A 25,115-nucleotide genomic window follows, 5' to 3' on the forward strand; every position below is an offset into this window, starting at 1 on the left:
CAGCTTTCTGGGAGAGAGCGAAGTCACCACAGCGGCTTCCCAACCTCTGGACCCCTGAGTCTAACATTTCCTGATCACCCACCCATTTTCTTGCACCCCTTTCCTGCAGGGCCAGAGAAGTCTGGCTCTGGTACCCCCCTCAATTTCCTCTGGCCTGGGCTGCTGGGTTCTCACCTAGTGTAGCTTAATTTTTTCAAAACACTCACGTTGGACGTCAACTAATGTTCTTTTTCTGTGCCACAAAGGAAAAGAGAACAAGAACAAATGAATCAGTTGTTCTGGAATCATAAGCTATGATTTCTTCATAAACGAATTTAGAGAATGCCTATTGAATTCCACAAACATTCCTGAGTGTTTACTGACCACCAAGGTCTGCAGTATGATTGAGTGGAGGCTGAGATGCCAAAGATGGGGTCCCTGTCTTCAGATGGCCTCCCCGGACAGCCTGTCCTCAGACCGTCGTCATGCCCTGGGGAGAGCCTGATGGTGGGTGTTGGTGGGCGTCGCTGAGCCTCAGCTGTCCACCCCTGCCCAGGTGTCAAGGCCCAGCCCACGCCTCACTCCTCCATGAAGTCTCCCTTGACTGCCTCAGGCATCAGTGAATTCCCTGCTCTCCAGACGCTGGATTCCTGCTGTGCTCTGCAGCCTGAATACAAGACGTTTCCCATATGTTGTCTCATTTTCCCGACATTACAGGCTCAGGGGGCCCGTTGGATCACCCCCACTTGAACAAATGGGACAGCTAAGGTTTTGGGAAGTCATTTTCCCAGGGTCCCAGAAGTAAGCAGCAGCAAAGCTGGAACTTGCACTTGCGAGTCCTGATTCCCACCTCAGGCCCCCTCCTCAGTGTGGAGCGCTTTCTCTCCTGCATTGTTTGACCCCAAGCAGCCCCTCCTTGGAGCCTCTGCAGCCCTGCCCATGACATGCACCAAGTTCCTCCCTTCTTGGTTCCAGCCACCTGTGTGTCATTCCTGGTGGGGAACAGTCCTGGGAAGCCGGGTCCAGTCCCCTGATGCCACTGCCTCACAGGAGCTGAGTCAGGCTTGGTGGCGGGGAGTGTGGGGTGGTGGGGGGGAAGGAGGAGGAGAGAACAGAGCCGGTGCCTCCCTCTACCCTCCTCTCCCTGAGTCATCTGGAGGCAACGGAAGCAAATAGCACTTACGTGCCGGGTAATTGTAAGACTCAGTTTGTCTAATTATAGCTCACTTTGTCTCTCAGACAGTGGAATAAAAATATAACCGTGTCCGAGGTCTTTCAGCGGTGCTGTCGGCCTCTGAACTTGGCACATGTTGGGTTTGAGAAAGTACTAGTCAGGGCGGGTTTCCAGCCCTCTCTCTCATGGGTCATTTACCACCTGTGCCCCATAGAGAAACACCTGTAAGCTTTGAGCTTTCGGTAGGGTATCCATCATCCAAGCATCCAGGCTGGTTCGTTTTGAGAATGGAGCGGCATGCTATTGAAAGTTACACCAGGACAGTGGGCCCGAGGTAGAACATATGGTCTCCTTGTTCTAGAAAAAATGCATGTGTGCAAGAGGTGGGGTGGGGGGCGGGCAGTTCATGAAGTCCGATGCAGAGTGGGTCACTGGGGCAGGAAGGGCCTCTGTTTCCAGTGACAGCTTTGCATCATTCCGGGACCTCCATAGTCATCGGTTACCTGCTTCTGCCCACCCCCCACCTCATTTTCTGCCCATGGCTGAGCCTCCCAGGATGTGTGTCTGCGTCTTATTGTTTTCTTTCTCTTTCCCCCCAGAGATCCTGCGGATAATTCAGCTGGACCTGGACCTGAAGTACAAGACCAACATCCGGGAATTGTTTGAGGAGTTTGACAACTTCCTGCCAGGCGCCGTCATCGGCATAGCAAGAGAGATGCAGCCCGTGTACAGGTAGGTTTGTGGCAGCTGTGGGGGCAGTAGGATCCTCTCTAGCCCCTCATCTCCTTCCCCTGCCCTGCTTCCCACGGCAGACCGAGATTTATTTGTAGACAGTCTTAAATCTCTTAATCTGCACTAAATCTCTTAGAGACACCTTTGTCTTTATTGCATATATGGTGACTAGTGTGGCAGGTGGGACTGCCCCAAAACTGTAGCTGCTGCCTCCTTCTTTTTGGGGAGTTTGGAGCCTTTTTCTCATAGAAAGCTGAGCTGCTGAGAAAGTGATCCCTCCTCTGTCTGAGCAGAACCAGTGTATCAGTGTCTTGTGAGGAAGGGAAGGCCTTACGGCTTGGGAGCCCCAGCTGGGGTCACCTCGTCACTGTGAAGAAAGCCTCCAGCGCGATGCCATGCGCTTCATCGTGAAGCATGGGTTGTAGAGAAGCCTGGCACCTGAGAACCGGGAGACATGCTCAGGGATGTTCACTGCAGCATTGTGGGCAGTGGCCAGAAACTGGGCATGACTTAACTGTCCATAGATGGCAGAATGGTTAAAGAAAATCTTTTCATCCAGCTGAGTACCACACAGAACCACAGAGAGCCAGTGGACACACGCCCTGCTGCACAAAGTTAACTGTCATCTGTAAGGGTGCATGCCATGTGGCAAAAATTATAAGGAAAACCAGGGCAGCGATGATCCCCCAAGCTGGCCTGGTGTTCCCTATGGAGGGGTGGGGACATGGTGGGGAGGAGGATCTGAGCTCAGGGTGCCGCTGGAATACCTCAGTCTCTTGTCTCGTGTGTGTACTGTATGCCTTACAGTGGAAATGAAGAAAAGGAAAAGACACCTAGAAGTGTTTGTTAAAACTAGAACCATGATTCTGGGTCCGGAGAGTTCCATATTGCTGACTGATCCTCCTCCCGGTAGTGCCAGAGCTCACCCAGAACCTAGCTGCCTAGAGCTGGAATTTCACTATCCCCCTGGGCTGGCCTGCCCTTTGTTGTCTGAGCAGACCCTCCCTCCAGCTCCCTGTGGGCATTCTTGGAGCCTGGCTGTCTTTGGAGAGCTGCGGGGCACAGGCTGCTCGTGACCCCAGAGCCTGCGTTTCCCCTAAACAAGTGGGGAAGAGTGACAGCTTGCTTGCTTGTGACTATTTGCAAGACACAGATCCCATAACAGGAAATTCCTGCGAGGCCTCTGAATGGGCTGATAACTCCGGGGCCTTGTGGGCTGTTCGCCCTGACGTCATCCTCTCCCAGGCTGTCCCCCAGTCACACAGCAGAGCCTCACAGTCTGCAGGCAACTGGAGGGGAGGGTTTAGGTAAACACTTGCCACTTCAACTCAGAGCAGCCTTAGCGCCTTTTTCCCTCCCCTTTGTACAGGTGGACCTTATATCAGGGGTTCTTGAGGGTTCTTGATTTAACACCTAGAAGCAGTGGAAGGAGCACTGAACTCAGAGTCCAGAGTCCTACATGCTAATTCCCTATGCTTGGGGCTGGGGTTCCTCCAGCTGAGGATGGGAGCTGGTGTGCTGTAGACCTCCCTCCCCCGACTCAGCACTGTGAGCCTACTCTTCCCACCCGCACCGTCTCCTCATGGTCTTTCCTGTGTCCTGAGGCTGCTGGTCTGCTGCTGGGCTCCTCACTGCTTCCTAAGGGCCAGGGTCCCCAGAATACTCGCACCAGGCTCCTGATTAAATCCAGTCAGAGCCATGAGGCCTTCAAGCCCTGGTTTGGAATCTTCTTGCGCAATAGAAATGGAAATGTGATCCCATTTAAACAGTATTGGCCAGAATTTATGTTTTTGTAGATCCAGGATTTCATTAATGGTGAAACTTAAATCAATTTAATTATCTGGACTTCTCAGAAGAAATCTCTGAAAGATTTTAGATCCAAAATGAAATTGAATTTTTCTCACCTTTGGAGTCTTTAATTATCATGTGCAATGAGAAAAATGAGGCCTCTGTCGCTGCCGGCAAACCCCCAGCCTGGCCTGTTGTAGGGCTTGTGCACTCACGATCAGCAGAAACGAAAACTCCTCCATTATATGCTCCCCCTTTCCCCTTACTTACCACCCCTCCCCCCCAGCAGCTGAAATGTTTATAAAGCCTCTAATAATTAAGTCTGCAAATGATGGCCCTGCTCGAATGTACACCCTACTGGCTCTGGGTAATTGCCTCTGAATATTCGCAGCCTCGTGCTGGGGCTGGGAATGGTTTGGTTCTGGCTGGGCTGGAGGCGGAATGGAGTGTGGGTTGTTTCTTCCACTGGAAAACTGGAAACACCAGTGGCCCAAAAGAGTAAATGTTGGTTGTCTGCACCTTTGGAGCCTGTGCCTGGTTGTGTGGGGTGGCAGTGGGGGTTGGGGGGTAGGAGGGTGTGGGAGAAGAAGCAGGTGAGGGAAGGGTATCAAGAGTAAGCAGCGAGCACGAGGAAGGACAGAGCCGGGCCCTTTGCAGGAGCAGGCAGCCCCAGCCCCATGGCTTTGAACCTGGCCACCACCGCTGGTCGGGCATCCCCAGGCTGGCATCTGCCCACTCGTGTGCTGCTTCCTGCGCCCTCACTGAGGAACAAGGAACCAGTGGGGTTTCCCACAACTACTTAATCTCACTCCCTAAGTGGTGGAGTGTGAGGTGGGCAAACGTTTTATCATAAGGAATATTTGCTAGCATCTACGAAAAGGAAAATTTAGAGAACAGTACAAAAGCAAAACTTGACTTTAACTGAGCGCAATTTGATCTGGAAACTCACTAAGCAGAAATAAATTTGGATCTCCTCAACTGTGTTATTTTTATAGTCTCTTGCCTGACAGTTACTGTACTTCAAAAGGGCACATATTAAGTCATTTTTATGGTTGTTTCCCCTCTATTGTGCACCACGAAGAACGTTAGGAGCTTGGAGGAGGGTGGAGGGAAAAGTCTTTCTCACTATTCATTTGACAAATAACGTTTTTTGTTTTTCTGTTTTTTACAATTCTCCCACCAAAGTTTCACCCCCCTCCTACCCCAAATGTACACTAAACCCACTGTGCTTTCTAGGAAATGATGGATTGTGGGATGCTAGGATGGATAGTGATAGAGGTAACTTTTCTCTTGGGTCCCTGCCAGGATTCTGTTGAGTCAAATGTCCCATGACCTTTCTCATCTGAAAATTGGGGAGCCATGGTCATTTCGGGGGAAATGGTCTTGAGCTTTTGACTGCTTCTTTGTCAAGGAGCTAGACCACTGGACAGGTGGTCCTCATAGGTGATGTGTTTAGTTAGGTGGGGCACATGACCGAAAGGAGAGAAGGATCTAGTGCTTTTTCTATAAGCAGGATGGTTCCTGTAAAGAGGTAACTGTATTTTTACACATGCATGTTAATCGAGGATACCATTTTGAATTTGCTTCCTCGTGAAGGTATTGGAAAAGCAAAGAAATCTATCGGGCCCTCTTTATGTAGTGTATAACCTTATAAATGTGTATCAGCGGGCAAAGTAGCTTGATGCAGAAGAAATTGCATTTGGGTTGTACCCGGAAGCTCTACATTATAGTCCCACTTTCCCTGAATTACCCGCCAGTGCTTTGTAAGTTGCTTGATTATTTGACCCTCTGTTTTGTTTTTTAATCTACAAGTGGGGATAAATATAACCGAAGCATAGAATTGCTGGAAAATTCGAACGAACAACATGCATGAAAGCTTCAGGTGTGAAGGGGATGCTCAGCAAAGGGCACCTGCTCACTCTCCTCCCCTAATCCTCACAACTTTTCCTTGTGTTTTCTTTTTAAGATTATTTGTTCTACTGGATACCTCTACTCTACCCCACCCCAACCATACGGGGTTATCAGTTAAAATACACAACACTCACCAAAGTTGGATTTCAAAAGAACAACAAATAATAGTTTTATGTAGGTATGCCCCAAATATTGTGTGGGGACATACATACACAAAACAATTATTTGCTGTTTATATATGTGGTGCCTTGTTTTTTGTTTGTTTCGCTAAATCGAATAGCTCTACCCCTACCCAAAAATTAAAACCTCTTTTTCACAGAAGGGAATGATCTGCGTGTGTGAGGAGGACAGAATATGTGTGTGTGAGAGAGAGACAGAATGCGTATGTGAGAATGTGTGTGTTTGTGAAACAGAATGCGTGTGTGAGAATGTGTATGTCAGAGAATATGTGTGTGTGTGAGACAGTGTGGTGTGTGTGTATGTGTGTGAGACAGAGAGAATGTGTATGATAAAGAATGTGTTTGTGTGAGAGAGACAGAGAACATGGGTGTGAGAGAGAGTGTGTGTGATAGAGAATGTATGTGTGTGTGAGACAGAATGTGTGTGTGAGAATGTATATGACAGAGAATGTGTGTGTCTGTGTGAGAGAGAATATGTTTGTATGTGAGTGTGTGTGTGTGTGTGTGTGTGTGTGTGTAGAGGAGCTGGGATCACTGCCTTTGGTTATGGTCTTTCTGTCTTGGAGCTGGCCACCTGAGGAGCTGCTGAATGGGAGCTTTGTTGGTGGGGGCCCCAGGCTTCCGGTTCATTCTCTGTTGGCTCCACAGGCCAGCTGTGTACTGGTCTGAGCCCAGACCCACCATGAGGTGGAAGCAGCAGGCTAATCCTGTCAGCTGCTGATAACACACCACAAGGCAGGAATTTGCTTTTGTGTTAAGTATTTTAATAGTGTCTACTCTTTCACCTTTCTAGGTCACGTGCTTTTTATGGCTAGCACTGTGTCGGCCTAGCCTCTTTCCAGATGCTTGGAATGGAAATGTCCAATTTATCTGCAGGCTGCCTTATCCTGTTCCCAGGACTGGTGAAGGGCTCTCAGGCGAGCTGGGGAGGAAGTGAGGATTTAGCAGGGAGGTAAGAGAGGAGGCTGTGAAATGACCCCACTCATGCTACTCATAGCTGTGTGACCTTTGGCAAGCCTCTTGACCTCTCTGAGCTTGAGCTTCTTTAGCTGAGAGATGGAGATTATAGCACTGTATAGTAGGAAATACGGTGGAGTTGGCTGGAGGATGAAATCAGTGTGTGCATAGTGTCTGGCATACAGTAGTCCTTAGCGGTCCTGGCAGTTTTCTCCTGTCCCAGCTCCACTGCTTACTAGTTCTGTGACCCAAGGGAAGTCCCTTAACTTCTGAGCTTCGGTTTCCTTCTATATAAAATTGGAACAACTGATAACTTAGCATAATTAGTGCTAATAGTTTGGCTTCTCAGCATCTGAACTCCCTGCCTGTGTTTGAGGAATACCCTGCCGGGTATGCCAGCCTTCCTTCAAGGAAGACAGAAAGCCTGATACTATATTTCCTGCACTTGCAGCTGGGGTGTTGGTGCTGTGGGCCCCTCCTTCCCTCCTTCCCCTGAGGAAATCAGTACAATGAATTTCATGTCTGTGCAGGCGGGTTTTTATACGTTTACTTTATACCCTAAGCAATATAGGCTATTTGCAAAACAGACAATGTTACAAGGAGAAATCAACTAGTCCCCAATAAAGGAGGGTACTTTTAGTATGCCTCTGCGGGAAACCAGGAGCTCAGAGGGGGGAAGCTGTGCCCGTAGAAGATGGCAGTGTGGTTGCAGCACAGCAGGGAGGAAGGGGGGCAGGAACCCCAGTCCCTGTTCCCACTGTGATCCTGGAGGCTTCCCCCGACCCCTCCGCCCCACCGCCCGGGTATTTCAGTGCCCTATAGAGGGTGGACTGCTGGTCACGCCACCTGCTTCTAGACTCCAGCCTTTGGCTCTAGCCCTGATCACCAGTGAGGTTTGTGTTCTGGTTCTGCCCCACCGGGATGTTCATCTCATTTTTTAACTCTCCTGTGTCCTTTTCTCCTGCTGCACTCCTTGAATTAAAAAAAAAAAAAAAATCATTATGTAAAAGTAATGTATTTTCATTAAAGATCTGAGAAGTATATGAGGATTATTATTTTTCCAGAAATTTTCTACAAATTTACCAGTAGTTAGGTGTGTTTCAGTAGACTCATACTTTATATATTGTTGTGCGTCTTTGTTGTCTTTGTTCACTGCCTCAGTGTGTCTTAGCCATCCTTACACCTAACTCAGTATTTCTGTAGTAAGCATTGCTAGTCTCCCCAAAAGGAAAACTTCTAACATACACAGAAGCAGACAGAGTCACGTAGTCCGCCGAGCGCTTTGATATTACTGTGTTCATGGAGCTTCAATGATTAGCGGCCCTCAGCTGCGCTGGTTTCCTCTGTGCCCCCAGCCTCTCCTCTTCCCCCTTTTCTGCCACCTCCGTTATTTTGAAGCTAATCCCAGGCAGCATATCCTTGCATCTGTAAATGTCATTTTTAATCTGTTCTTTCTTTTTTTCTTTTTTTTAAAGTATCCTCTCTGCCGTTGCTGGGTCTGGACTGAGGAGAGTTGTGTGAACTCATGGTGTCATTTTGTCTTCAAGTTCCTCAGTCTGAAATCAATTTGTATGAGGGAGGAAAATGGACAGGCAGGGCTCTGACATCTAGCCAACCAGCGTTTTCCGTCTCTCTCCAGATTGTCTCATGTCAGGCTGTTATTTCAACAGTCACGTCTGGAAAGGTTGACACTGATATAAATTCAGGTCCACTGTTCACTAGGCATGAATCTGCTTTAGGAGGGAGCCCTACCACCACCGTCATTTCAGGTAGTAACTTCTCTTTTTTTCCTCTGACACCCAAAAATGAATTTCTTGGCTCTTGTTCTCATGGTTTTTTTCTTTTTCTTTTTTTTTTTTTTTAAATTAACCAAGATTGAACCTGTCAGTTTCTATTAGAGTTAAATCTGAGTAACAAAGAAAAAAGGCTGCCACCTTTTACAGTAGTGACTGAGATAGAAGCTGAGTGTTTCTTCACTCTTGGGGCGTTGGAAGGCCGGCCTGCTTGGCAGAGCCTGTGGGATCTGGAGGCTGTGACCGAGGCCCTACCGAATTCCTAAAAAAAGAGGAGGGAGACCTAAAAAATTTACCCTGTGAGGTGGTGGTTCTTTAATCACACCATTGGGAAAACGTGTTTTAAAAGGGAAAAGATGTACACAGAAGCCCCGCAGTGGAATTATGGTCCCTAATGTAAGGTGATTATGAATGGACTTGTGACCTGTCGGCTGGCTATGTCGTTATTCTCGATTTTCACTGGGCTCATCAGGCGCGTGAATGACACGATTAGGTACTTAGAGTTTATGAGGTTCAGAAGACATGTGCCTGCTTTCAAAGCCATTGCCACGTGAAGGAGGTGGGGCAGGTAAGATTCGGGGAGGCTTCAAGGGCAAGTCAGTCCTGTTACTTAGGGGTCTTCCTCAGACGAGCCACAAAGATGCCTTGCTGCTGGAACTGTGAACGTCACCATGTGGCATATACATCATTCTGGCTTAATATGCTGCCTTCAGAATCCCAAGGGGTGTGTGTGTGTGTGAGTGTGTGTGTGTGTGTGTGTGTGTGTGTGTAAGAGAGAGAGAGAGGAGTGAGATGTTTCTTTCTTCTGAAAGGCTTTTTGGAAGGGTGGTGGGATCGCTGTATGGGCAGAGCCTCCAGGGGGACCCTAGGATGGACCAGGCTGTGTGCACTAGAGTCTCCCTCAGTAGGCTTTTGCTGAGACTCTGGCTGAGCAGTAGAGAGAAACTAGACCCTGTCTCTCAGAGGTTGCTGCCTAGCTGGTGGGACCACCTCCCCACATCATTCTACTGGGAGGTGGGGCCCGGACAGGTGTTCCCAACTGAGACCCAGCAAAGGATAATGGGCCGGGAGGACTGTCCCTGTTTGCATTACTAGAACATGTTTCTTTTGCCAATGAAGCCTCTCATTGAGAGACCCTCATTTACAATCCAGGCAGGAAAAAAGACTCATCTATAAGTGTCTTCTTTGAGGTGGGTGTAGAGCAAAAGAACATAGTTGAATCGCAGTGGCACATGTAGAAGAGGGATGTTCTGTGACAGACAGTGTGTGGAAAGGACAGTTGAGCATGGCTGGCTGCAGGTGGGGGGGAATTAGAGGGTGCCTCTGCAGCCACCACAGGTGCACATTTCAGCTGCGTTTCTGACCTAAGGGAACTGGATAGTCAGCCTCCAGGCCCTCTGCCTCCAAGTTAGCTGCAGAATTAGCCACTGCAGAAATAGCAAGCTTTCAAACTGGACTTGAGTTTGAAATGAACACCTTACCTCCTCCACCTGCACTGGGTGCCTTCTTTAAAGGAGCCGTTTACTGTTGGTGATAGAGCGCCCCTATAATCTGCTTACAGTTGGCAGAACTGACCCCTCACTATTAAGGAGCTGCCCACAGGAGCACTTTGCTCCAGGGACTCAGCCTTCCCAAGTGTCTCCATCCTCAAGAATTTTTTCTCATTACTCATAAAAGAGGAAGCTTTTTAGGAACTAGAATTGCTTTCTGTAGAACAGTTTGCCTGAACATTTGGTATGTCCTCGCTGCTGATGATGAGCACTCATTATGAGGCTACTGGTCCTCATGGGCTTCCAGAATTGGGAAGTCCCAGAGATGCTCATGGGGCCTCATTACTGTCAGTCAGTGTGGTGTGAGGCACTGGTGCACTTGACTCCTTCTCTGCCTCCACTCGATTCCCTGTAAGGAAACACTGCCACCCTTCATAAAATGAAGCCTCCTACCTGCACAGAGTCAAAGCAAGGGAAACCCTTTCCCTGATGCTGGGACCATTTTATCTTCTTTGACCCAAGACTCCTGAACTGGGAACTGTAAAGAAGACAATACAATTGTAGCATTGGCTTGGCAGCAAATGAGATTTGTGTGTTCTTCATGGGACTGTAGTTCATTGGTATTCAGCTTCCAGGGAGTCTGGGAGCTGCACATATGGGTGCCTGCCGGTCACCTGCAAAAACCAGACTGGAGGAGCCCCACTCTCTGGTCCTTGTGCCATGTCATACTCAAGACCATATAGAGGTGAGCGGTGGTTTTATATAAAATTGTAAAATGAGGGGGATTGGGTATGCTCTCAAAAGGGGATCATTCGGTGAATATAGCTTATTGTAACAGGCACAAGAAGAGACTGTCTGTGATTCAGAAAGTCAGGATACAGGCTATCACAGTTTAATTTCAGGTAATGCCTCCAGGAAGTAATACAAGGTTTTGAAGATTTAGAAATGGATTGTGAAAGAGAAGGAGGGAAAAAAATGACTGAAACCCCATCTGTGTCCTGGACCTTGACTGGTGTTTCTGATGTTTTCATTTGTTTTGCATGAATATGGACCCCATGCTGCCAAATCTTCTGATTTCCACCCTCGACCCCAGGGAAGCCAGAAATCTCTGTTGTTAATGTTAAAGCTTCTGATCTTTAAATTTTGACAATTAAGCAAACAGCCTGCTAGCTAAGCCAAACTGTGGTGTACCAGATCGAGCCCAAGAACTGCCCGGTGGAGACTTTGAGTTTAAACATTCACTGAGGCAAAAATGGATGAAATGCTTTTACCAGTTTGGCCTAGACCTTCTGAAGACTTTGGTTATCTGGTCCTTGGATGCTGATGGCCACAGTTTGGGGTGCTTAAACTTTCTTTTTCTCAGATGTCTTCTCCTATCACTTGACGTAGTTGGTTTTGATTGGTAATTTAAAATTCCATCAGATGAGGGCGCCTGGGTGGCTCAGTCAGGCGCCCGAGCGTCTGCCTTCAGCTTAGATCATGATCTGAGTCCTGGGATCAAGCCCCATGTCAGGCTCCCTGCTCAGCAGGGAGTCTGCTGCTCCCTCTCCCTCTGTCCCTTCCCACCATTCATGCTCTCTTTCATTCTCTTTCTCAAATAAATAAAATTTTTAGAAAAAAATTCCATCAAAAGTTTTTCTAACTAGCCTCAGACTCACTCAATAATAACGTGTCAAGGTCAAGCACAGTTCTTGTGCAGAAATATAATTTTGGAAGAAAATATTAAGATCCCCAGACTTAACCATTTACCAGAATTGGCAACTACTTTAACCGCACCGTGTATTAGAACACCTTTAAACTCCTCTTGTGTCTGCAGATGCCTTTGGGAGATTGGAGGGAGGGAGGAAGGGAGGGAGAGAAACAACAGGGAAGAGGGAAGGGACAGGAGAGGTCTGGGAGCCGTGTGGCCGCTGCCTGCTCAGTGCCTCATCTCACCTCCCGTCTGTTCAGTGCTGCCTCACGAACAAGCTGGGGCGGCACCAGACCCATGGAGACCCCAGTCCCAAAGCTTGCTGCCTGCTTTGGCGTGGTAGTGAGACATCATCAACAGCACCCAGAGTGGCCTCTTGGATGGTCCATCTGGAGAGTCTTCTCCCTGCTCCTCGAGTCACAAATACTTGTATTTCTCATGGACAATTAATTGGTGTCTCCTTCTGTACAACCAATTAGATGTCCTTTTCTTCAGTTGCCTAATAGAAAATAAAGAGCCACACATGTGGGATGCCTATATCAAGCTCTCTAGGGGATGCATTTTGGCATCTTTGCTAGGTAAGAGGAATTCCTCCTGGAACAAATTTGGGGATAACATTCAAAGGAGAGGAAAGAAGGAGGGTAAGAAGGAAGTGTGCCGTCTTCACTAGGCCCTCCCACTAATGATTCCATTTTCTAGATCTGCCTGACTACAGTAAGTAATGGTAAACATCATGAGAGGAAGAACAGCATGGGTGCAGTGAACGTTTAATTTCCCCATAAAATTATTGTTTAAGCTACAACCCTTCATGTGTGGAAAGGGGACGCTATTGATAATTACACTAGGACGAGTGTGAGCCAGCCCTGTCCTGGACTGCCCCAGGATGTGTCCTCAACTTGCACTCAAACTGGCTGAGGAGGGAAGGACAGAGGGAAAAGGACGGGGGTTGGGGGGTGGGCTGGTACAGGGCAGGGCAGCCGGGAGGGCTGAGGTTCCTGGAGTCAGAGATGCTGCTGACGTGGGCAGCAGTCTGGACCCATCACCTGCTGGAACCAGGAAGGGGGTGTTGCATCATTCTTGGGCTGGCATTTGGCCTTTGACTGGCCTTTCCAGGCGAAGAGGGAAAGCGCCCCATGTCTATAAATGTGTCTCACCATGCCTGCCCCCTGCATCTCCGGGTAGCCCACGTGAGCCCCCGAGCTGTAGTCTGGCCCTGTGTTGAATGGGCAAATTGGACTTTCCGTGTGGGCTGGTACTCATGCCTTGTGGAGGCTGATTTGCTACATTGGAGAGCCCACCCCTGGGATCTGGCCATAATTCTGTGCAGAAGGAGTCAAGGGAAAGAAGCATAGGCGAGGCGACGGCCTCTCAAAAGTGTAAATGCTTTGTGTTCACCGTTGAGTTTTGGCAGGTCTCAAAATTCCCAAGAGCCCTCAGTGCGCATTAGCTGCCTGTCAGAGCCTCACTCGGGCTGCGCCCCTGCAGCCTGTGATGGGAAGGCTGACCCTGTGCTTCCAGGCACGCTGAAGGGCCTAAACACACTCATAGCAGGGGGTGCTCTCCTCCCCAGATGAGGGTGGAGGGCTCAGAAAATGGTCCCAGTGCCTTCCAGGTGGGCTTGACTGTAGGTCTGGAGCAGAATCTCCAGAAGCTGCCAGGGGCCCCGTCTGGGAGAGAACAGTGGGGGCAGTAGGGGAAGGCAGCACAGCCCATCTCTGGGAGGGGGAATGGAAACTCAGGCCCCTGCTGCTGATTTGCTCCTATGGCCCGGCCTTGATATTAGCAAGATGGAGAAGACCATGGGCCATGCATGTGAGCTGGGCCTCAGTCCGGGGACCTTTGGTTCTTTTCCCTCATCTGGGTTTCTGCTAGCTAATGTGGGGGCTAGCAGCTCAGTCATGGAGAATTCCACAGGCATTCGTTGAGGGTCTGCTCAAAGCCGGTCTTGGTGGATGAGTCCCAGGCCCTGCCGTCAGGAGTGTATAGCCTGGAGAGCCGGCCCCACCAGCAGCTGAGGGTCGGAGCAGCCTAGAAAACCCCCTGTAACAGGGTCTGTGACCGCACTTCCTTAACTTAGAGCTACCTCCAGACCTGGCTTCCTCCTTGCTCATTCTGACCCTGGGGGACTGGCTTACCTCTCCATGCGCCACACTGTTTCTGCCTCTTAGAAGCTCATCGGCCAGCCTGTCCACTTGGCTTTCAGTTTCATTTATGATGAACAGACTCTTGGATGACTCTCAGTGATGTGTTTTGCAGCCAAGGGACAGCCTACCCCATCCCTGTCCCCAAATTAACTTCACAGGCTCTCAAACTCTTTTGAGCACCTACCCTATGCTAGTAGGCATTGTGCTAATTCTAAAGCCACTTTGACCACCAACTCAGGGACCTCTGCAGTCTGCCCCTACCTTTCACCTTCTCCCAGCAGCTCTACTGTGCCTTTTGTCTCAGCCGTACAGAACCCCAGCTGCCTCCCAGACAGGTACCTCGCTCACACGTGGGACCTTTGGGTATGCTGTCCCTCCATCCTGCCCTTCTGTTTATCATCCTCATCCTTCAGGCCACCATTGTTGAAAAGCCCCCCTGGGGCCCTCCGTGGTCCCAGCCGTACCCACAGCTCCTCAGCTCTGACTGCTCTGAGATCATGTAGCAGGTCATGACTTAGAGGACAGGTATTTCCTATGTACACCGGGGGACAGGGCTTTTGACTACTAAAACATTGTCATTTCCTCCAGCCTCACAAGTCCAGCTGGGGGGGCCTTGGACTGGAGCCCTTCCTCCAGCCATTATCCAGCTCTGGTCCTCTTAAGAACATCTTGGGTTATTTTTAGATAATGGCATGAAGGATCAGGGGGAAGTAGGGGGAACTGACCTGTAGCCATAGGGATGAAGCCAAATCATTAGTTTTTCTGGAAATACATATGCTCTTATTGTACTCTGGAGATAGACTAGAATGTTGGGAAATTGTCCGAGCTTGAAGTCAGAGGTGGGTGGACTCCTTGTTCCACTGCTTCCTAACCATATTACTTTGTATAATGTACTTAAAGCTTCAGTTTTTCATCTGTGGAATGGGGGGTGCCTCCAGCGTATTGGTTATAAAGTGATTTCTGCCCCCCCCCACCTCGTGGCCTATTTGAGATACATAACTCACATGTCCCTCTACAGGCAGAAAAGATGTGTTTGGAAAAGCTTGTCTGGTGATTCTAAAGCTGGAGTTTGTGCCTCCTCTCTTTGCCTATTTGAGAAGCACTGGCCTAAATCCTTGTGGGTGCTCAATAAATAGGAATGAAATCCTGTCCTGGACACATTGCACAGTGCCAGGCCCTGGGGGGGCTCTGTGAGCATTATCTGCCCTGTCCTCCTTCTTCCTGTCCTGCACAACCCAGACCTTCCCTTGGTGCCGGTCAGTAGTGGAAAATGTTCCCATAACACAGAGAGGTTGCTGTGGAGTGTGTGTGTGTGTGTGTGTGTGTGTGTGTATGTATGTATGTATGTATGTATGTATGTATGTATGTTTGGGAGAGGGCAGCTTCAGAAGCCAGAAGGAATTGGTCCTGACTTAGAAAGGGAGTGTGCTGTGCAGGAAGAGGGCCACATCCTGCCTTATACGAAGCTGCCACTGTCCCTTTCCTCTTCACAGTTTATGGGCCAGTGTGTGCCCTTGGTCTTGATGAAAAACATGACTTGGCTTTTCTGTCCCGCGGTGTGGAAGACCCATGCCAAGAGCCCAACGGCAAAGGGGTAGAAAGTGGCCCAATTGGAGCCAATGGTGAGTAGCCACCTGTGCTTCATAGATTACAAACTGCAAACTGTGTACGCCAACCCGGGGTTGAGGATTTTTAGAAGCACCGGTGCTGAAGCATGTCAGGCTTCCCCTTGTAATGTGCCTGTCCCTCCACTTTCCCTCTGTGGTGTGTCCCAGAAGGGTCACACCCCACTTTCTCTCTCTTTGCTTCCTCTTGTCACTTGAGAGCCCCTTGTGTGCCCCTGCTTCTCCAGGCCAGCCGATGGTTCCGCTTCCTCTGCAGCCTGGCAGCCTGCAGTCATTGTGCGGGATGACCCAGGGCTGCCCGCTGCCAATCCTCCGTTAATGGACAGCCTCACGTGACTTGATCAAGTTGAAGTCTAAGCACCTCCTTCTAGACACTTGCCCCCCTGGGGCCTTTCTCATCTGGAGAACCTGTCTTCTGGATCCAGACTCGGTGTGCTTAAGATCTTATCATCCCATGCCACTTCCGTTCCAGAGGCAAAGAATAAGGTATTTGCTTTCTTGGGCCTCCCTTTGGTCCTTTCTTGTTCACACGTGAAGTCCCCACATCTGTTGACAGACATGCTAATGGCTGACACCTGAGCAACTCAGGAGGGCCCTGCAGGCCACGGGCCATGAGCTCCCCACTGCGGTGTCTTTGTTCCTGCCTGTGGTTATGACAGTGCTGCGTTCCCTCAGGGTCGAACCACGCTCAGTTGTTGTAAGTTAGTTTTATATCTGCTCCTTATGCGAACTTAGCAAAGGAGGAAGGCAGGTAGTGTTTTCCCATTTTGTAGAAGAGACTGCACTTGGGTAGGTTAAATTTGCCCAGGTCACCTGGTCATTTCTAAGCCTCGGGTCCCGGGCTCGTGTGCCCTGCCTGTCTTCTAAGCACCTGAGATCCTCGGGGGATGGCTTCTGGCCCCTGGCTTTATAGTTCCTGAGCTATGAAAAAATCAAGATAGAGAGGTTTTGCAGCCTCATACTCGGCCACCTCACAGCCTGGGTCACCGGGTTCCCCTTTTTTGGGGATTCATAGAATAGACTTCCATGTTAAAGACAATGCCGATCTTTCCATGAAAACGTTTCCGATGACTCAAGTTCCTGCTTCGGGGGCCGAACTCCATAGAGATTGCCACAGTCACATTTGGGCAAAGGCTGGATTTCTGCTTCAATGTGTGCAGGTCCTTCCAGCAAAATGGTTTTATCACTTTTTCTCGCAGTACAGTGACCTCCCTGGTGATGCTGTGATGAGTGTGTCATGAACGAGTCTGTTCTTAGGGTTTTTAATCTTTGGGGAACCTCAGTTGTGTAGGTTTTAGTGTGAATTGTGTCCAGGCAGACTCCTCAGGGCTTTGACACCAGAGAGGGAATGGTTTTAGTTATTAGAGGACATGGCCTGCCTTTTTTTTTTTTTTTTTTTTGATAGGTCTGCAGCCTGACTTGCGTTAGAATTTCTCTCGTGGTTTTGGAAATGTTAGAGTACTATCTTCTGCCTGCCTGCCTTCCATCCATCCCTCCACCCATCATCCCTCTAAGATGACGGGAAAGATATACTATGGGTTTGTTCCTTTGAGTCTGATGAGTTTCAGTACCTACCCCTTAACTTACAGAAATCCCATCCTGCTGTTTATTACAACAGCAGCCTGTTTCTACTGGAGTGTCTTTCCCATGAGTCTTGGCCTCCTGGTGCTGAGCCTGTGACCTGGGTCTGGAACCAGTCTGGGGTCCTCAGGGAGATGTGGAGGTGCTCAGTGTGTCATCAGCTCTTGGAACCATCTGCTCTTTGCCTCTGTCCTCTCCCTGAAATGCTGGACCAGCATTCTTCACCCTGCTGAAGGTTTTGTTTGATGCAGAGATGGAGAGGCAGACCTGGCTGGCTTTTGTCAGCCTTAGTTTCTTCCTTTATAAAATGAGAAGGATGGATTGGAATGTCTTTCCTAACTTTAACAGATTCTATTTAATTAACTGCAGAATCTCAGGGATAGGAGAGACATCTGGGGGCATCTTTTCTCCTGTCTGATTGCCCTCCCCCAACATCTCTGACTTACCAGGTTTCAGCTTGATTACCTCTAACAGTGGGGAACTTGCTACCTCCAAAGCAGTCCATTATTTTGTTTTTGGACAAATTCATTGGCATGTTTTCCCGTGTATCAGATTTAAACAATCTGCTTCCCTGTGGTTCCTACTCATTCTCCCCACATTTGTACTCTGGGGCCACACAAAATGTGCATATGTAACTCTTCCTCACAAAGGTCCTTCTGATACTCAGATTTCCAGAGAGACTCTCATTTATTTCCCTTGAGTCCTCTTTTGTGTGGGCTCATAGCTCTTCCGTCACACACACCCCTGCTCCTTCCCCTAGGGATAGGGTTTTACTTCTGAACTTCAGCAAGTAGGAACTGTGAGTGGAAGGCCTTCCCTCTTGGCACAGGCACCAAGAGGCAGGAAGAAGTCCTCTCTGGAGCAGGGCAGGGCAGACACACATTTCTTACCTGGGAATACAGGGCCCCATTCATAGCTTTCACTCTGTCCCCCTCAGCCTCCCGAGGGCTGACTTTGTTCAGTGCAGGAACACACCGTGCAGACTCCGTGGGGCCTAGTCTCCAGCCTCGCTCTGTGTACACGGCTCAGAAATGTAACATGATAATCAGCGAGGGTCGTGTTCTTGTTCAGGGTACCGGGGCCAGCATGGTTCTCAGGGTGTCTGGGGCTATGAGAAGAAGACAGGGACAGAAGAAGAAAGCTTTGAGATAGCCAGTATCTGGAAGAAATGTTTGAGTTTGTTGGGAGTCGCCTGGCAGGTCCTTGACAGCAGCAACCAGCCAGAGTGTGGCCGCAGAGACCATGTGCTCAGGCGTGCCCTCCTCCCTTGTCTTCTCCACATCTCCATTTGAAGGAAAAATAGGATATTTTCCATGGCTTTGTCACTGCTCCTGGCTGGTGGGCTGGCTTGGCCATCTCACACTACAGAACTAACCTGAGATGGGTGTTAGCAGCTCCCACCAGGGAGGCAGAAGTTCTGTCCATCTTTTCCAAAACTTGGTGCACCAAAGAGCTGCCTCTGCTTCTTCCTGCCAGTCTGGGGGCAAGAGGGTACCTGTACCTTCCAGGTTTCCTGCCCAGTGTGGGCAGTGCATTTTTATGTCTGCTAGCTCTAAGGGCCTCTGCTGCCTGGAGATTCCTGACCGCTAGAATTCATGGCCATGGGGCCTTTATCATAGCCTTGGGTGGATTTCTCTGTGGCTGCTTGGAGAACATACTGCCTCGATTAAAAATTAAATTTTCTATTGGAATAAAAACGAACCCAAACCCTAGATATCTCTGGTGTATGCCTGGGTGGGTCAGCAGGGGCTTCGAGCAACTGGAGCACAGAGCTGTGGTGCAGAGCGGTTCTCTGCAGTGGCTCTCAGCGTCCTCCGTGCCGGGCTTGCTAGGAGATTCTGGGGAGCGGGGGGTCCTAGTGCTGGCCAAGAGGAGGGGCCGAGCCTCTACTGGGGGAAGCTGGGTCACATCCTTCCTGTCTCTCAGAATGGGGCTGAGGGTGATGCAGCCCTCATGGGCAGGCCACGCTCCCAGGCTGGGGTCCGTGTGCCTGGGGTTGAATGCTGGCTCTGCCCGTCACCACCTGTGTGACCTTGAGCAAGCAGTCTAGTCTGATGGGGTCCTGGCATGATCTGGAAAACAGAAACTTCCTTGTGGGGGTGGGGCTCGGGAGACTGAATAAGTTTGTATTTGTTAAGTGCCTGAAACGACAGCCGGCACAAATGGTGAGTGTGAGTACTGGGAAAGTAAGGAACGCAGTTGTGTCAAAATATAGTGCCTCCTGGTCACCGTCCACCAAGAATATGCACCCGAGAGCCTTTGAAATACCAGCTCAGCTGCCCATGGGTGATTCAAATATGGAGCATTCCCCACGTGAGGCTGAAAATCGCATTTGCCTGACATAGGCACACTCCTTCAGAGTGTGGTACTGAGCCATTGCTCCTGGGTGCTTTCTCCAGAAAGCCTTTAGTCCCCCATGTGCCTACACCTCCTGCCTAACTCTCGGACACCTGTTGGATGCACCGGCTTTTTGTCTTCTTCCTGCTTCGGGAGAAAGGTCCTACCCTTCTTTTCCTTCCCCATAGCTGACAAAGCTGTCCATCTGCAGATGGGGCTGCCAGGACTCCGGTGTCATTCAGGAAATGTTAATTTTCCATCCTCCTCAGAGCCTCCCAGCCTGGCAGCCACCTGGCTGCTCAGTGGGACATTTAGCCGCCTCTTCCTTCCCATTGTATGCTCCTCCATCCAGCCGGTTCCTCATCTGCACATCCTTACTCCATCAGGCTCCCGGACCACGCTGGTCTACACAGCAGCCCACCTCCTCCACTCCAAGCACATCTCTTTGGGTACAGTGCTGTCAGTTTCAGTTTCTCTAGAACCCAGGTGGAAGATGTGGTCTACGGAAAGGGGCTGTTTCTTGTCCTTATTTAACTAGGAAATCCCGTCCGTCAGAAGAAACGAGTCTCTAGAAAGAGAATTTTTCATGGAATCCAGCAAACCGAATTACAGTCTTCCTGCAGTCTCCTCAGGGCTGAGCTGGGAATCACACTGTGTGTCTCACAGAGCTGTTTCAGGATCTGAGGATCTGAGGAAACCTTACAGGGCCATGTACGATTCTGGAAGATGATTTTTATTACTGGATTCGACACATGCAACTCCCGGATGGTGGGGGCCAGCTGCCAACCTCCAGGTCAGCAAGTAGTGGCAGAGCGCGGAGTCACCCCTCGGCCCTGTGGTTCTGACCTGGTACCTCAGGAAGGCTGGGTGTCTCACTCTTCTGGCTCCATCAGGCTGATTCTGTTCTTGTGCCTGTTTTATGGGTGAGGAAGCAGACATAGAAAGGCAAACTTGCATGCTCAGGGTGTCCTACCCTGTGATTGTGGAGCCTGAGTTCAAATCTATGGACTGCTCTTAATCACTGTGCTGCCCTGGCCTGTGGCCACTTAACAGAATTGGCCCCAAGTCACAAAACTAGAAAATGGAGGCTCCCGGCCTCTAGCGTAATCCAGCATTCGCTCTACTGTTCTGCAGAGCTGCATCGTTTGCATTGAAAATCACCTGCGTAGGTCAGGGCCACCGGTCAGCACTTACCACAGAGTTTTGCTGTCTGCCTCCTGCTCTGCCACTCCAGCCTTCCCCACCCTGTGCTCTGAGAACGGTCTTCTCCGGAGAAGGTTCTCATTTCTTAGTTGGAACTGTTGCTCCACTGCTGGCTTGTGGCCACAGCAGGGGAGAGTGGGGGAAAGTGTCTTCTTGCAAACGGAGTGGAGCTTTCTGAAGATGCATTGTCTTGCCACAGCACATTCGAAGCCCTTCCCTGTGACTGCTGATTTGTGCATTTTGCCAGAGTTGGCAAACACAGCCATGCCATCGTTAGCTGAGGGCCATCCATCGGAGTTTGCTCTGGGACAGCTTGCTGAGAAGCCAAGGCCTGCCCTTGCCTGGAGGGTGCTGATGAAATGCGGGCCTGGGACTGAGAAATTGACCTGCCTTATAGACCGCGAGGCAGAGCCATGCCCTGAGGGCAGTGACCTGTTTCCCTTTTGTGGGGAAGACATGGGTGGGTGTGGGGAACGAGGGGTGTGAATGAGACCTCATCCAGCTGGTCGGGATTCTGATGCTAGGCTGATGGAGCAGCGTGAGGGCTGGATCTTTGGTAATTAGGTTGCCTGGGACAGAGAGAAGCTGCTTCTCCCCGCTATGGAGGAGGACGGGCTGATGGGACAGGCCCGCATAAGGGAGAACACACACTGTGTCCATTTCGGGGGGTGGGCTGCAGGGTGGGGGCCGGCTGGCATACCTGAAGGGTGCACCCAAATGTTACTACTTGCAAACTTGCGGGCCTGGGCTGTGCTCTTGTATTTGCAGGTCCCAAGTCGTGCAGACTCTTGGGGATCCTGCAGCCCTGGGACCCTGCCTTCCTTCCTTCCCTGTATCTTGGGGGACCAAGCAATACTTAGTTTGATGTGAAGGCCCCTTTGATCTAGCTTCAACCTGATCTTTCAGATGCACTACCCTGCACTCCCTGAAACTGTATGTACAGTGAGCCGTGTGTGGGCATTGGTGGCTTTTGTTCAGATTCGCAGAGGTGCTGGCCTTGGGTTCTGTACCCCAGATTGCCTTTTGCCTCCGTTCCCCTCTTCCTGCCTCCAAAGCTTGGCAGATGCTGATTCCTTAGCTGGGCGTGCCCCTCCCCAACTCCTACTGTTGAAATCCTCCTTGTTCTGTAAGCTGAGCTCAAGCTAGCTACTTCTACCATGAGCCCTCCCCTGAGCCACACTCTAGCCCTCAGCTGGAATCCCATCTCCCTTTCCCTTTGTTCATGAAGCTCTTTGCTTAGGCTCTGTTGTCTCCATGGCTTGACGGCCAAGTCCAAGGTCCATTGTTACCCATCTCTATACCTTTCACTCCCAGCCCCTCTCTACCTAGCAGTTGCTTAATGACAACGGGCTGCACCGTCCCCGTCTGTTGAGCAGAATCATTGTTGCTTCTAAGTCAGCCATAGAGTCCTCTCTAAAGGTGCTCGTGGGTAAGCCCTCCCTGTTAGCAGGAATGTCGGAGCTGTACCGGGCCGTCCTCAGAGTGGGACCCCGAGATCCACCCAGAGTTCCCAGGAGTTGAGTGCATCAGACTGCGTATTTGCTGAGGTTGACAAAAAGGCAGGAGAGAGATACAAATGGCCAAAAAGCACATGAAAAGATGCTCAGCCTCCTTAGTCATCAGGAAAATGCCACTCGCTGCCACAGTGTGTTGTTCACAGCAGCATTCATCCTAACAGCCGAAAGCTAGAAACAGCCCACATGTCTATCAACTGATGAAGGGATAGTCAAAATGTGGTATATTCATATACTGGAATATTTTTTGGCCATTTTAAAAAGGAGCAAAGTTCTGACAAGCTACAATGTGGAGGAAGCTGAAAACATGATTCTAAGTGGAAGAAGCTGGTCACAAAAGACCACATAGTCTCTGGTTCCATTTACATGAAATGTCTGGAATAGGACCAAATGGTTGCTTTGGAATGGTTTGGATGTTTGGAATGTGGGAGCTGATGGCTGAAGGACACAGAGTTTCCTTTTGAAGTGGTGAAAACATTCTAAAATTGATGGTGGTGATCGTTGCTTGACTCTGTGAATATAGTAAAAACCATCGAATGGGTGAACTGTATAGCAGGTGAATGATATGCTGATCAAACTGTTAACAGCAACAATAAAAAACAAGGTGGGAGAAGTTATCTTGCTGCAAGGGAAGTGGAGACTTTAGTGTATGTGCTAAAGCCTTTTTTTTTTTTTTCCTGGAAGGAGATATCTTTTAAGGCCACCGGCCGACAGGGCTGGCATACCCCCCCTTGCCCCCGTACAGTATTTTTCTCCCGAATGGAGGAAGCAGAAGTACTGATAGATCTGTATAAAGCCCCCCCCCCCTTTTTTAAAGGGATGAAGAGTTTTATTTCATTTTTATGATTTAGCTGCCCTTTTACTTTCCAAGAGAATTAAAATGACTTGGCTCGCATTTGGATTTCCTTGGCCCCTGGGACAGGACAGCACTGCTCATCTTTCAGTGTTGGTGCTGGTTTTTATTCATTTAGTCAGTCATTCATTCTTTCACAGCAAACATACGTTGTCTACCAGTGTTTTAGATTCTGAGGAGACAGAATTGAAAGTCTCCACTTCTGGTGCAGTGGGGAAAACATTTAAGGGAGCAAGTAATGGACCTGTGTTGTGATGGGGGCTTGGCCAACATGTGGGAGAGGCCCCGAACTCAACTGGGGTTCCTCAGGGAGGGCTTCAGGAAGAGGTCACTTATCAGAAGAGAAGTAGGCATTGGTTGACCAGGAAGAAAGGACATTTTAGGTCATGAGAGCTGCAGGGACAGCATCCAGGGTGCTTTGTGGGGACACTGTGAGAGCTCAGTGCAGGATGCCAAGGGGAGCAGGGTAAGAATCAGACACAGAACCCCTTGTAAACCACACAGAGCATCTGGGCTTTATCTGGTAGTGGGTGGGTAGGCCTGGTTTCCCCTTCCCTTTCAGAAGATCAAGCTGACTGCATGATGGAGATCAGATTGCAGAAGAGTAAAGACGTGAACGCCCGGGGTGGGGATGAGATTTAAGAAGAGGGAGGTAGTAGGTAGGGGGAAGATGCTACAGGTCAGGGATGCCATGAGGGGTTCTATCTGGGACATCCCGGTGGGTGGTGATGCCTGTATATGAGCTATGATGTGCTGGTTGGCCCTTTGCCTCCTGGGGGAGCCATACAGAGCGATCAGTCCTGGACCACATGCTAGAAAGTGACAGGTATTCCTGGATCCACCGCCGGCCAGTGGTGTGGCCACACGCTTCCCGGCTTCACTGGTCCTGTCCTGGCTTCCAGGTCCTTGCAAGCCTTGGGATCCTGCACTACTGTCAACTCTAGTTTCCCTGGCTGTCTGTGCATGAGGGTGCGTTTGCTGGTCTTCAAGCTCCCTTCCAGCTCTGATTCTCTCTTGTTCTTCACGGTGGGAGATGACACATTCGCACGGTCCCCCACTTTGATGGTTTACATAACCACTCCAGAGATGCTTCAGAATTCATTTCTCATCATCTCTTCACTGTTTGAGAATTCTAGGAGCTTAGGTGTGGTTTTTGCTGTTGTGCTTGCCTTCCCAAACCCTCTCTTTCAAGCACTAATCTCTGAACATTTGGATTTACTGGGGAGCTGTGTCAGAGAAGGTTTTCCAAAAGCAAAGGCTCTTCTAGAAGGCGACGCCCATCCGGGCTACTTCACATTTTCCCCCACATTTACGTCTGAGGCCCTCTTCATTTAATTTCTCAGCCTCGTTCAGAAAATCCACACGGAGAACTTTCTGTGACATGGACCGCGGTGTCGGTTGCTGACCTGAGCTGGAGAGCAGAAGCTATGAAGCTAACGAGACTCTTTCTGCTTCTTGGTGAGGGTTTTTTGGCCTCTCTGCTTTATGGCATTGTAACTGCATCACAACCCAACAGGGAAATCAAATCACCTGCCCCCAAATTGACAGTGTTTTTCCATGGGGTGACCAGGGCAGGGTGAGGGCTTCCAAGAGGCCAGGCCCTCCCCGCGGCAGGGAGCAGCGTGGCGTTGACATTGGACAGTGTTTCTCCAGGGAGGACAGTGTAGGCATCAGATCGAGCAAAGAGGGAAGGATGCCATAGGGTGGCCTGTTTCCCTGTCTCACCTCTTTCTCAAGAATGGACGTTCTGTCCCTGTCTGCTTCCTTCCCTGAAGTTGCTCAGTCCCGTGGGGTCTTTTCCCAGACTGTCACAAAACTGAGGATGGTTGGAGTTGGAAGGCCCAGTCCAGATTCACAAGCTCCTAGAGAGTGGAGACTGTCTTCTTCACCCTTATGCCTCCAGCCCTTGATACAACACTTGACACAAAGTCTCTGCAAATGTTTCCTGAGTGAGCAAATGAAGGGCCGATTGGCTGATCTTGTTTCCCAATGAGGAGATGACCTCTGACCTGTCTTTACCTGGGGGTGAGGGTGCTTGGTAGGGGGGTTGGCGCTCAGCTCTCTTTGTGCCCTCTGGATCACACATGGTTTTCAAGGCACAGGTATGTCTGTGGCCACAGGCTAGCCCTGTGCCGTGGGGTCCCTTCGCCACGTTGCTGATGGGG

At 49.9% G+C, this 25,115-nt stretch overlaps 1 protein-coding gene across 1 annotated transcript in view; it reads left to right on the top strand.

Annotated features, from left to right (window-relative positions):
- Nucleotides 1-25,115, top strand: part of XXYLT1 (xyloside xylosyltransferase 1) — a 156,800-nt gene that overhangs the window by 87,631 nt on the left and 44,054 nt on the right. The window contains exon 3 of the mRNA XM_059391252.1: nt 1,753-1,885. Coding sequence (XP_059247235.1) covers nt 1,753-1,885 — 133 coding nt within the window. The remainder of the gene's footprint in view (nt 1-1,752; nt 1,886-25,115) is intronic.

This window comes from Mustela nigripes, chromosome 2, assembly GCF_022355385.1.
Source record: "Mustela nigripes isolate SB6536 chromosome 2, MUSNIG.SB6536, whole genome shotgun sequence".
In the NCBI taxonomy this organism is placed as follows: Eukaryota; Metazoa; Chordata; class Mammalia; order Carnivora; family Mustelidae; genus Mustela; species Mustela nigripes.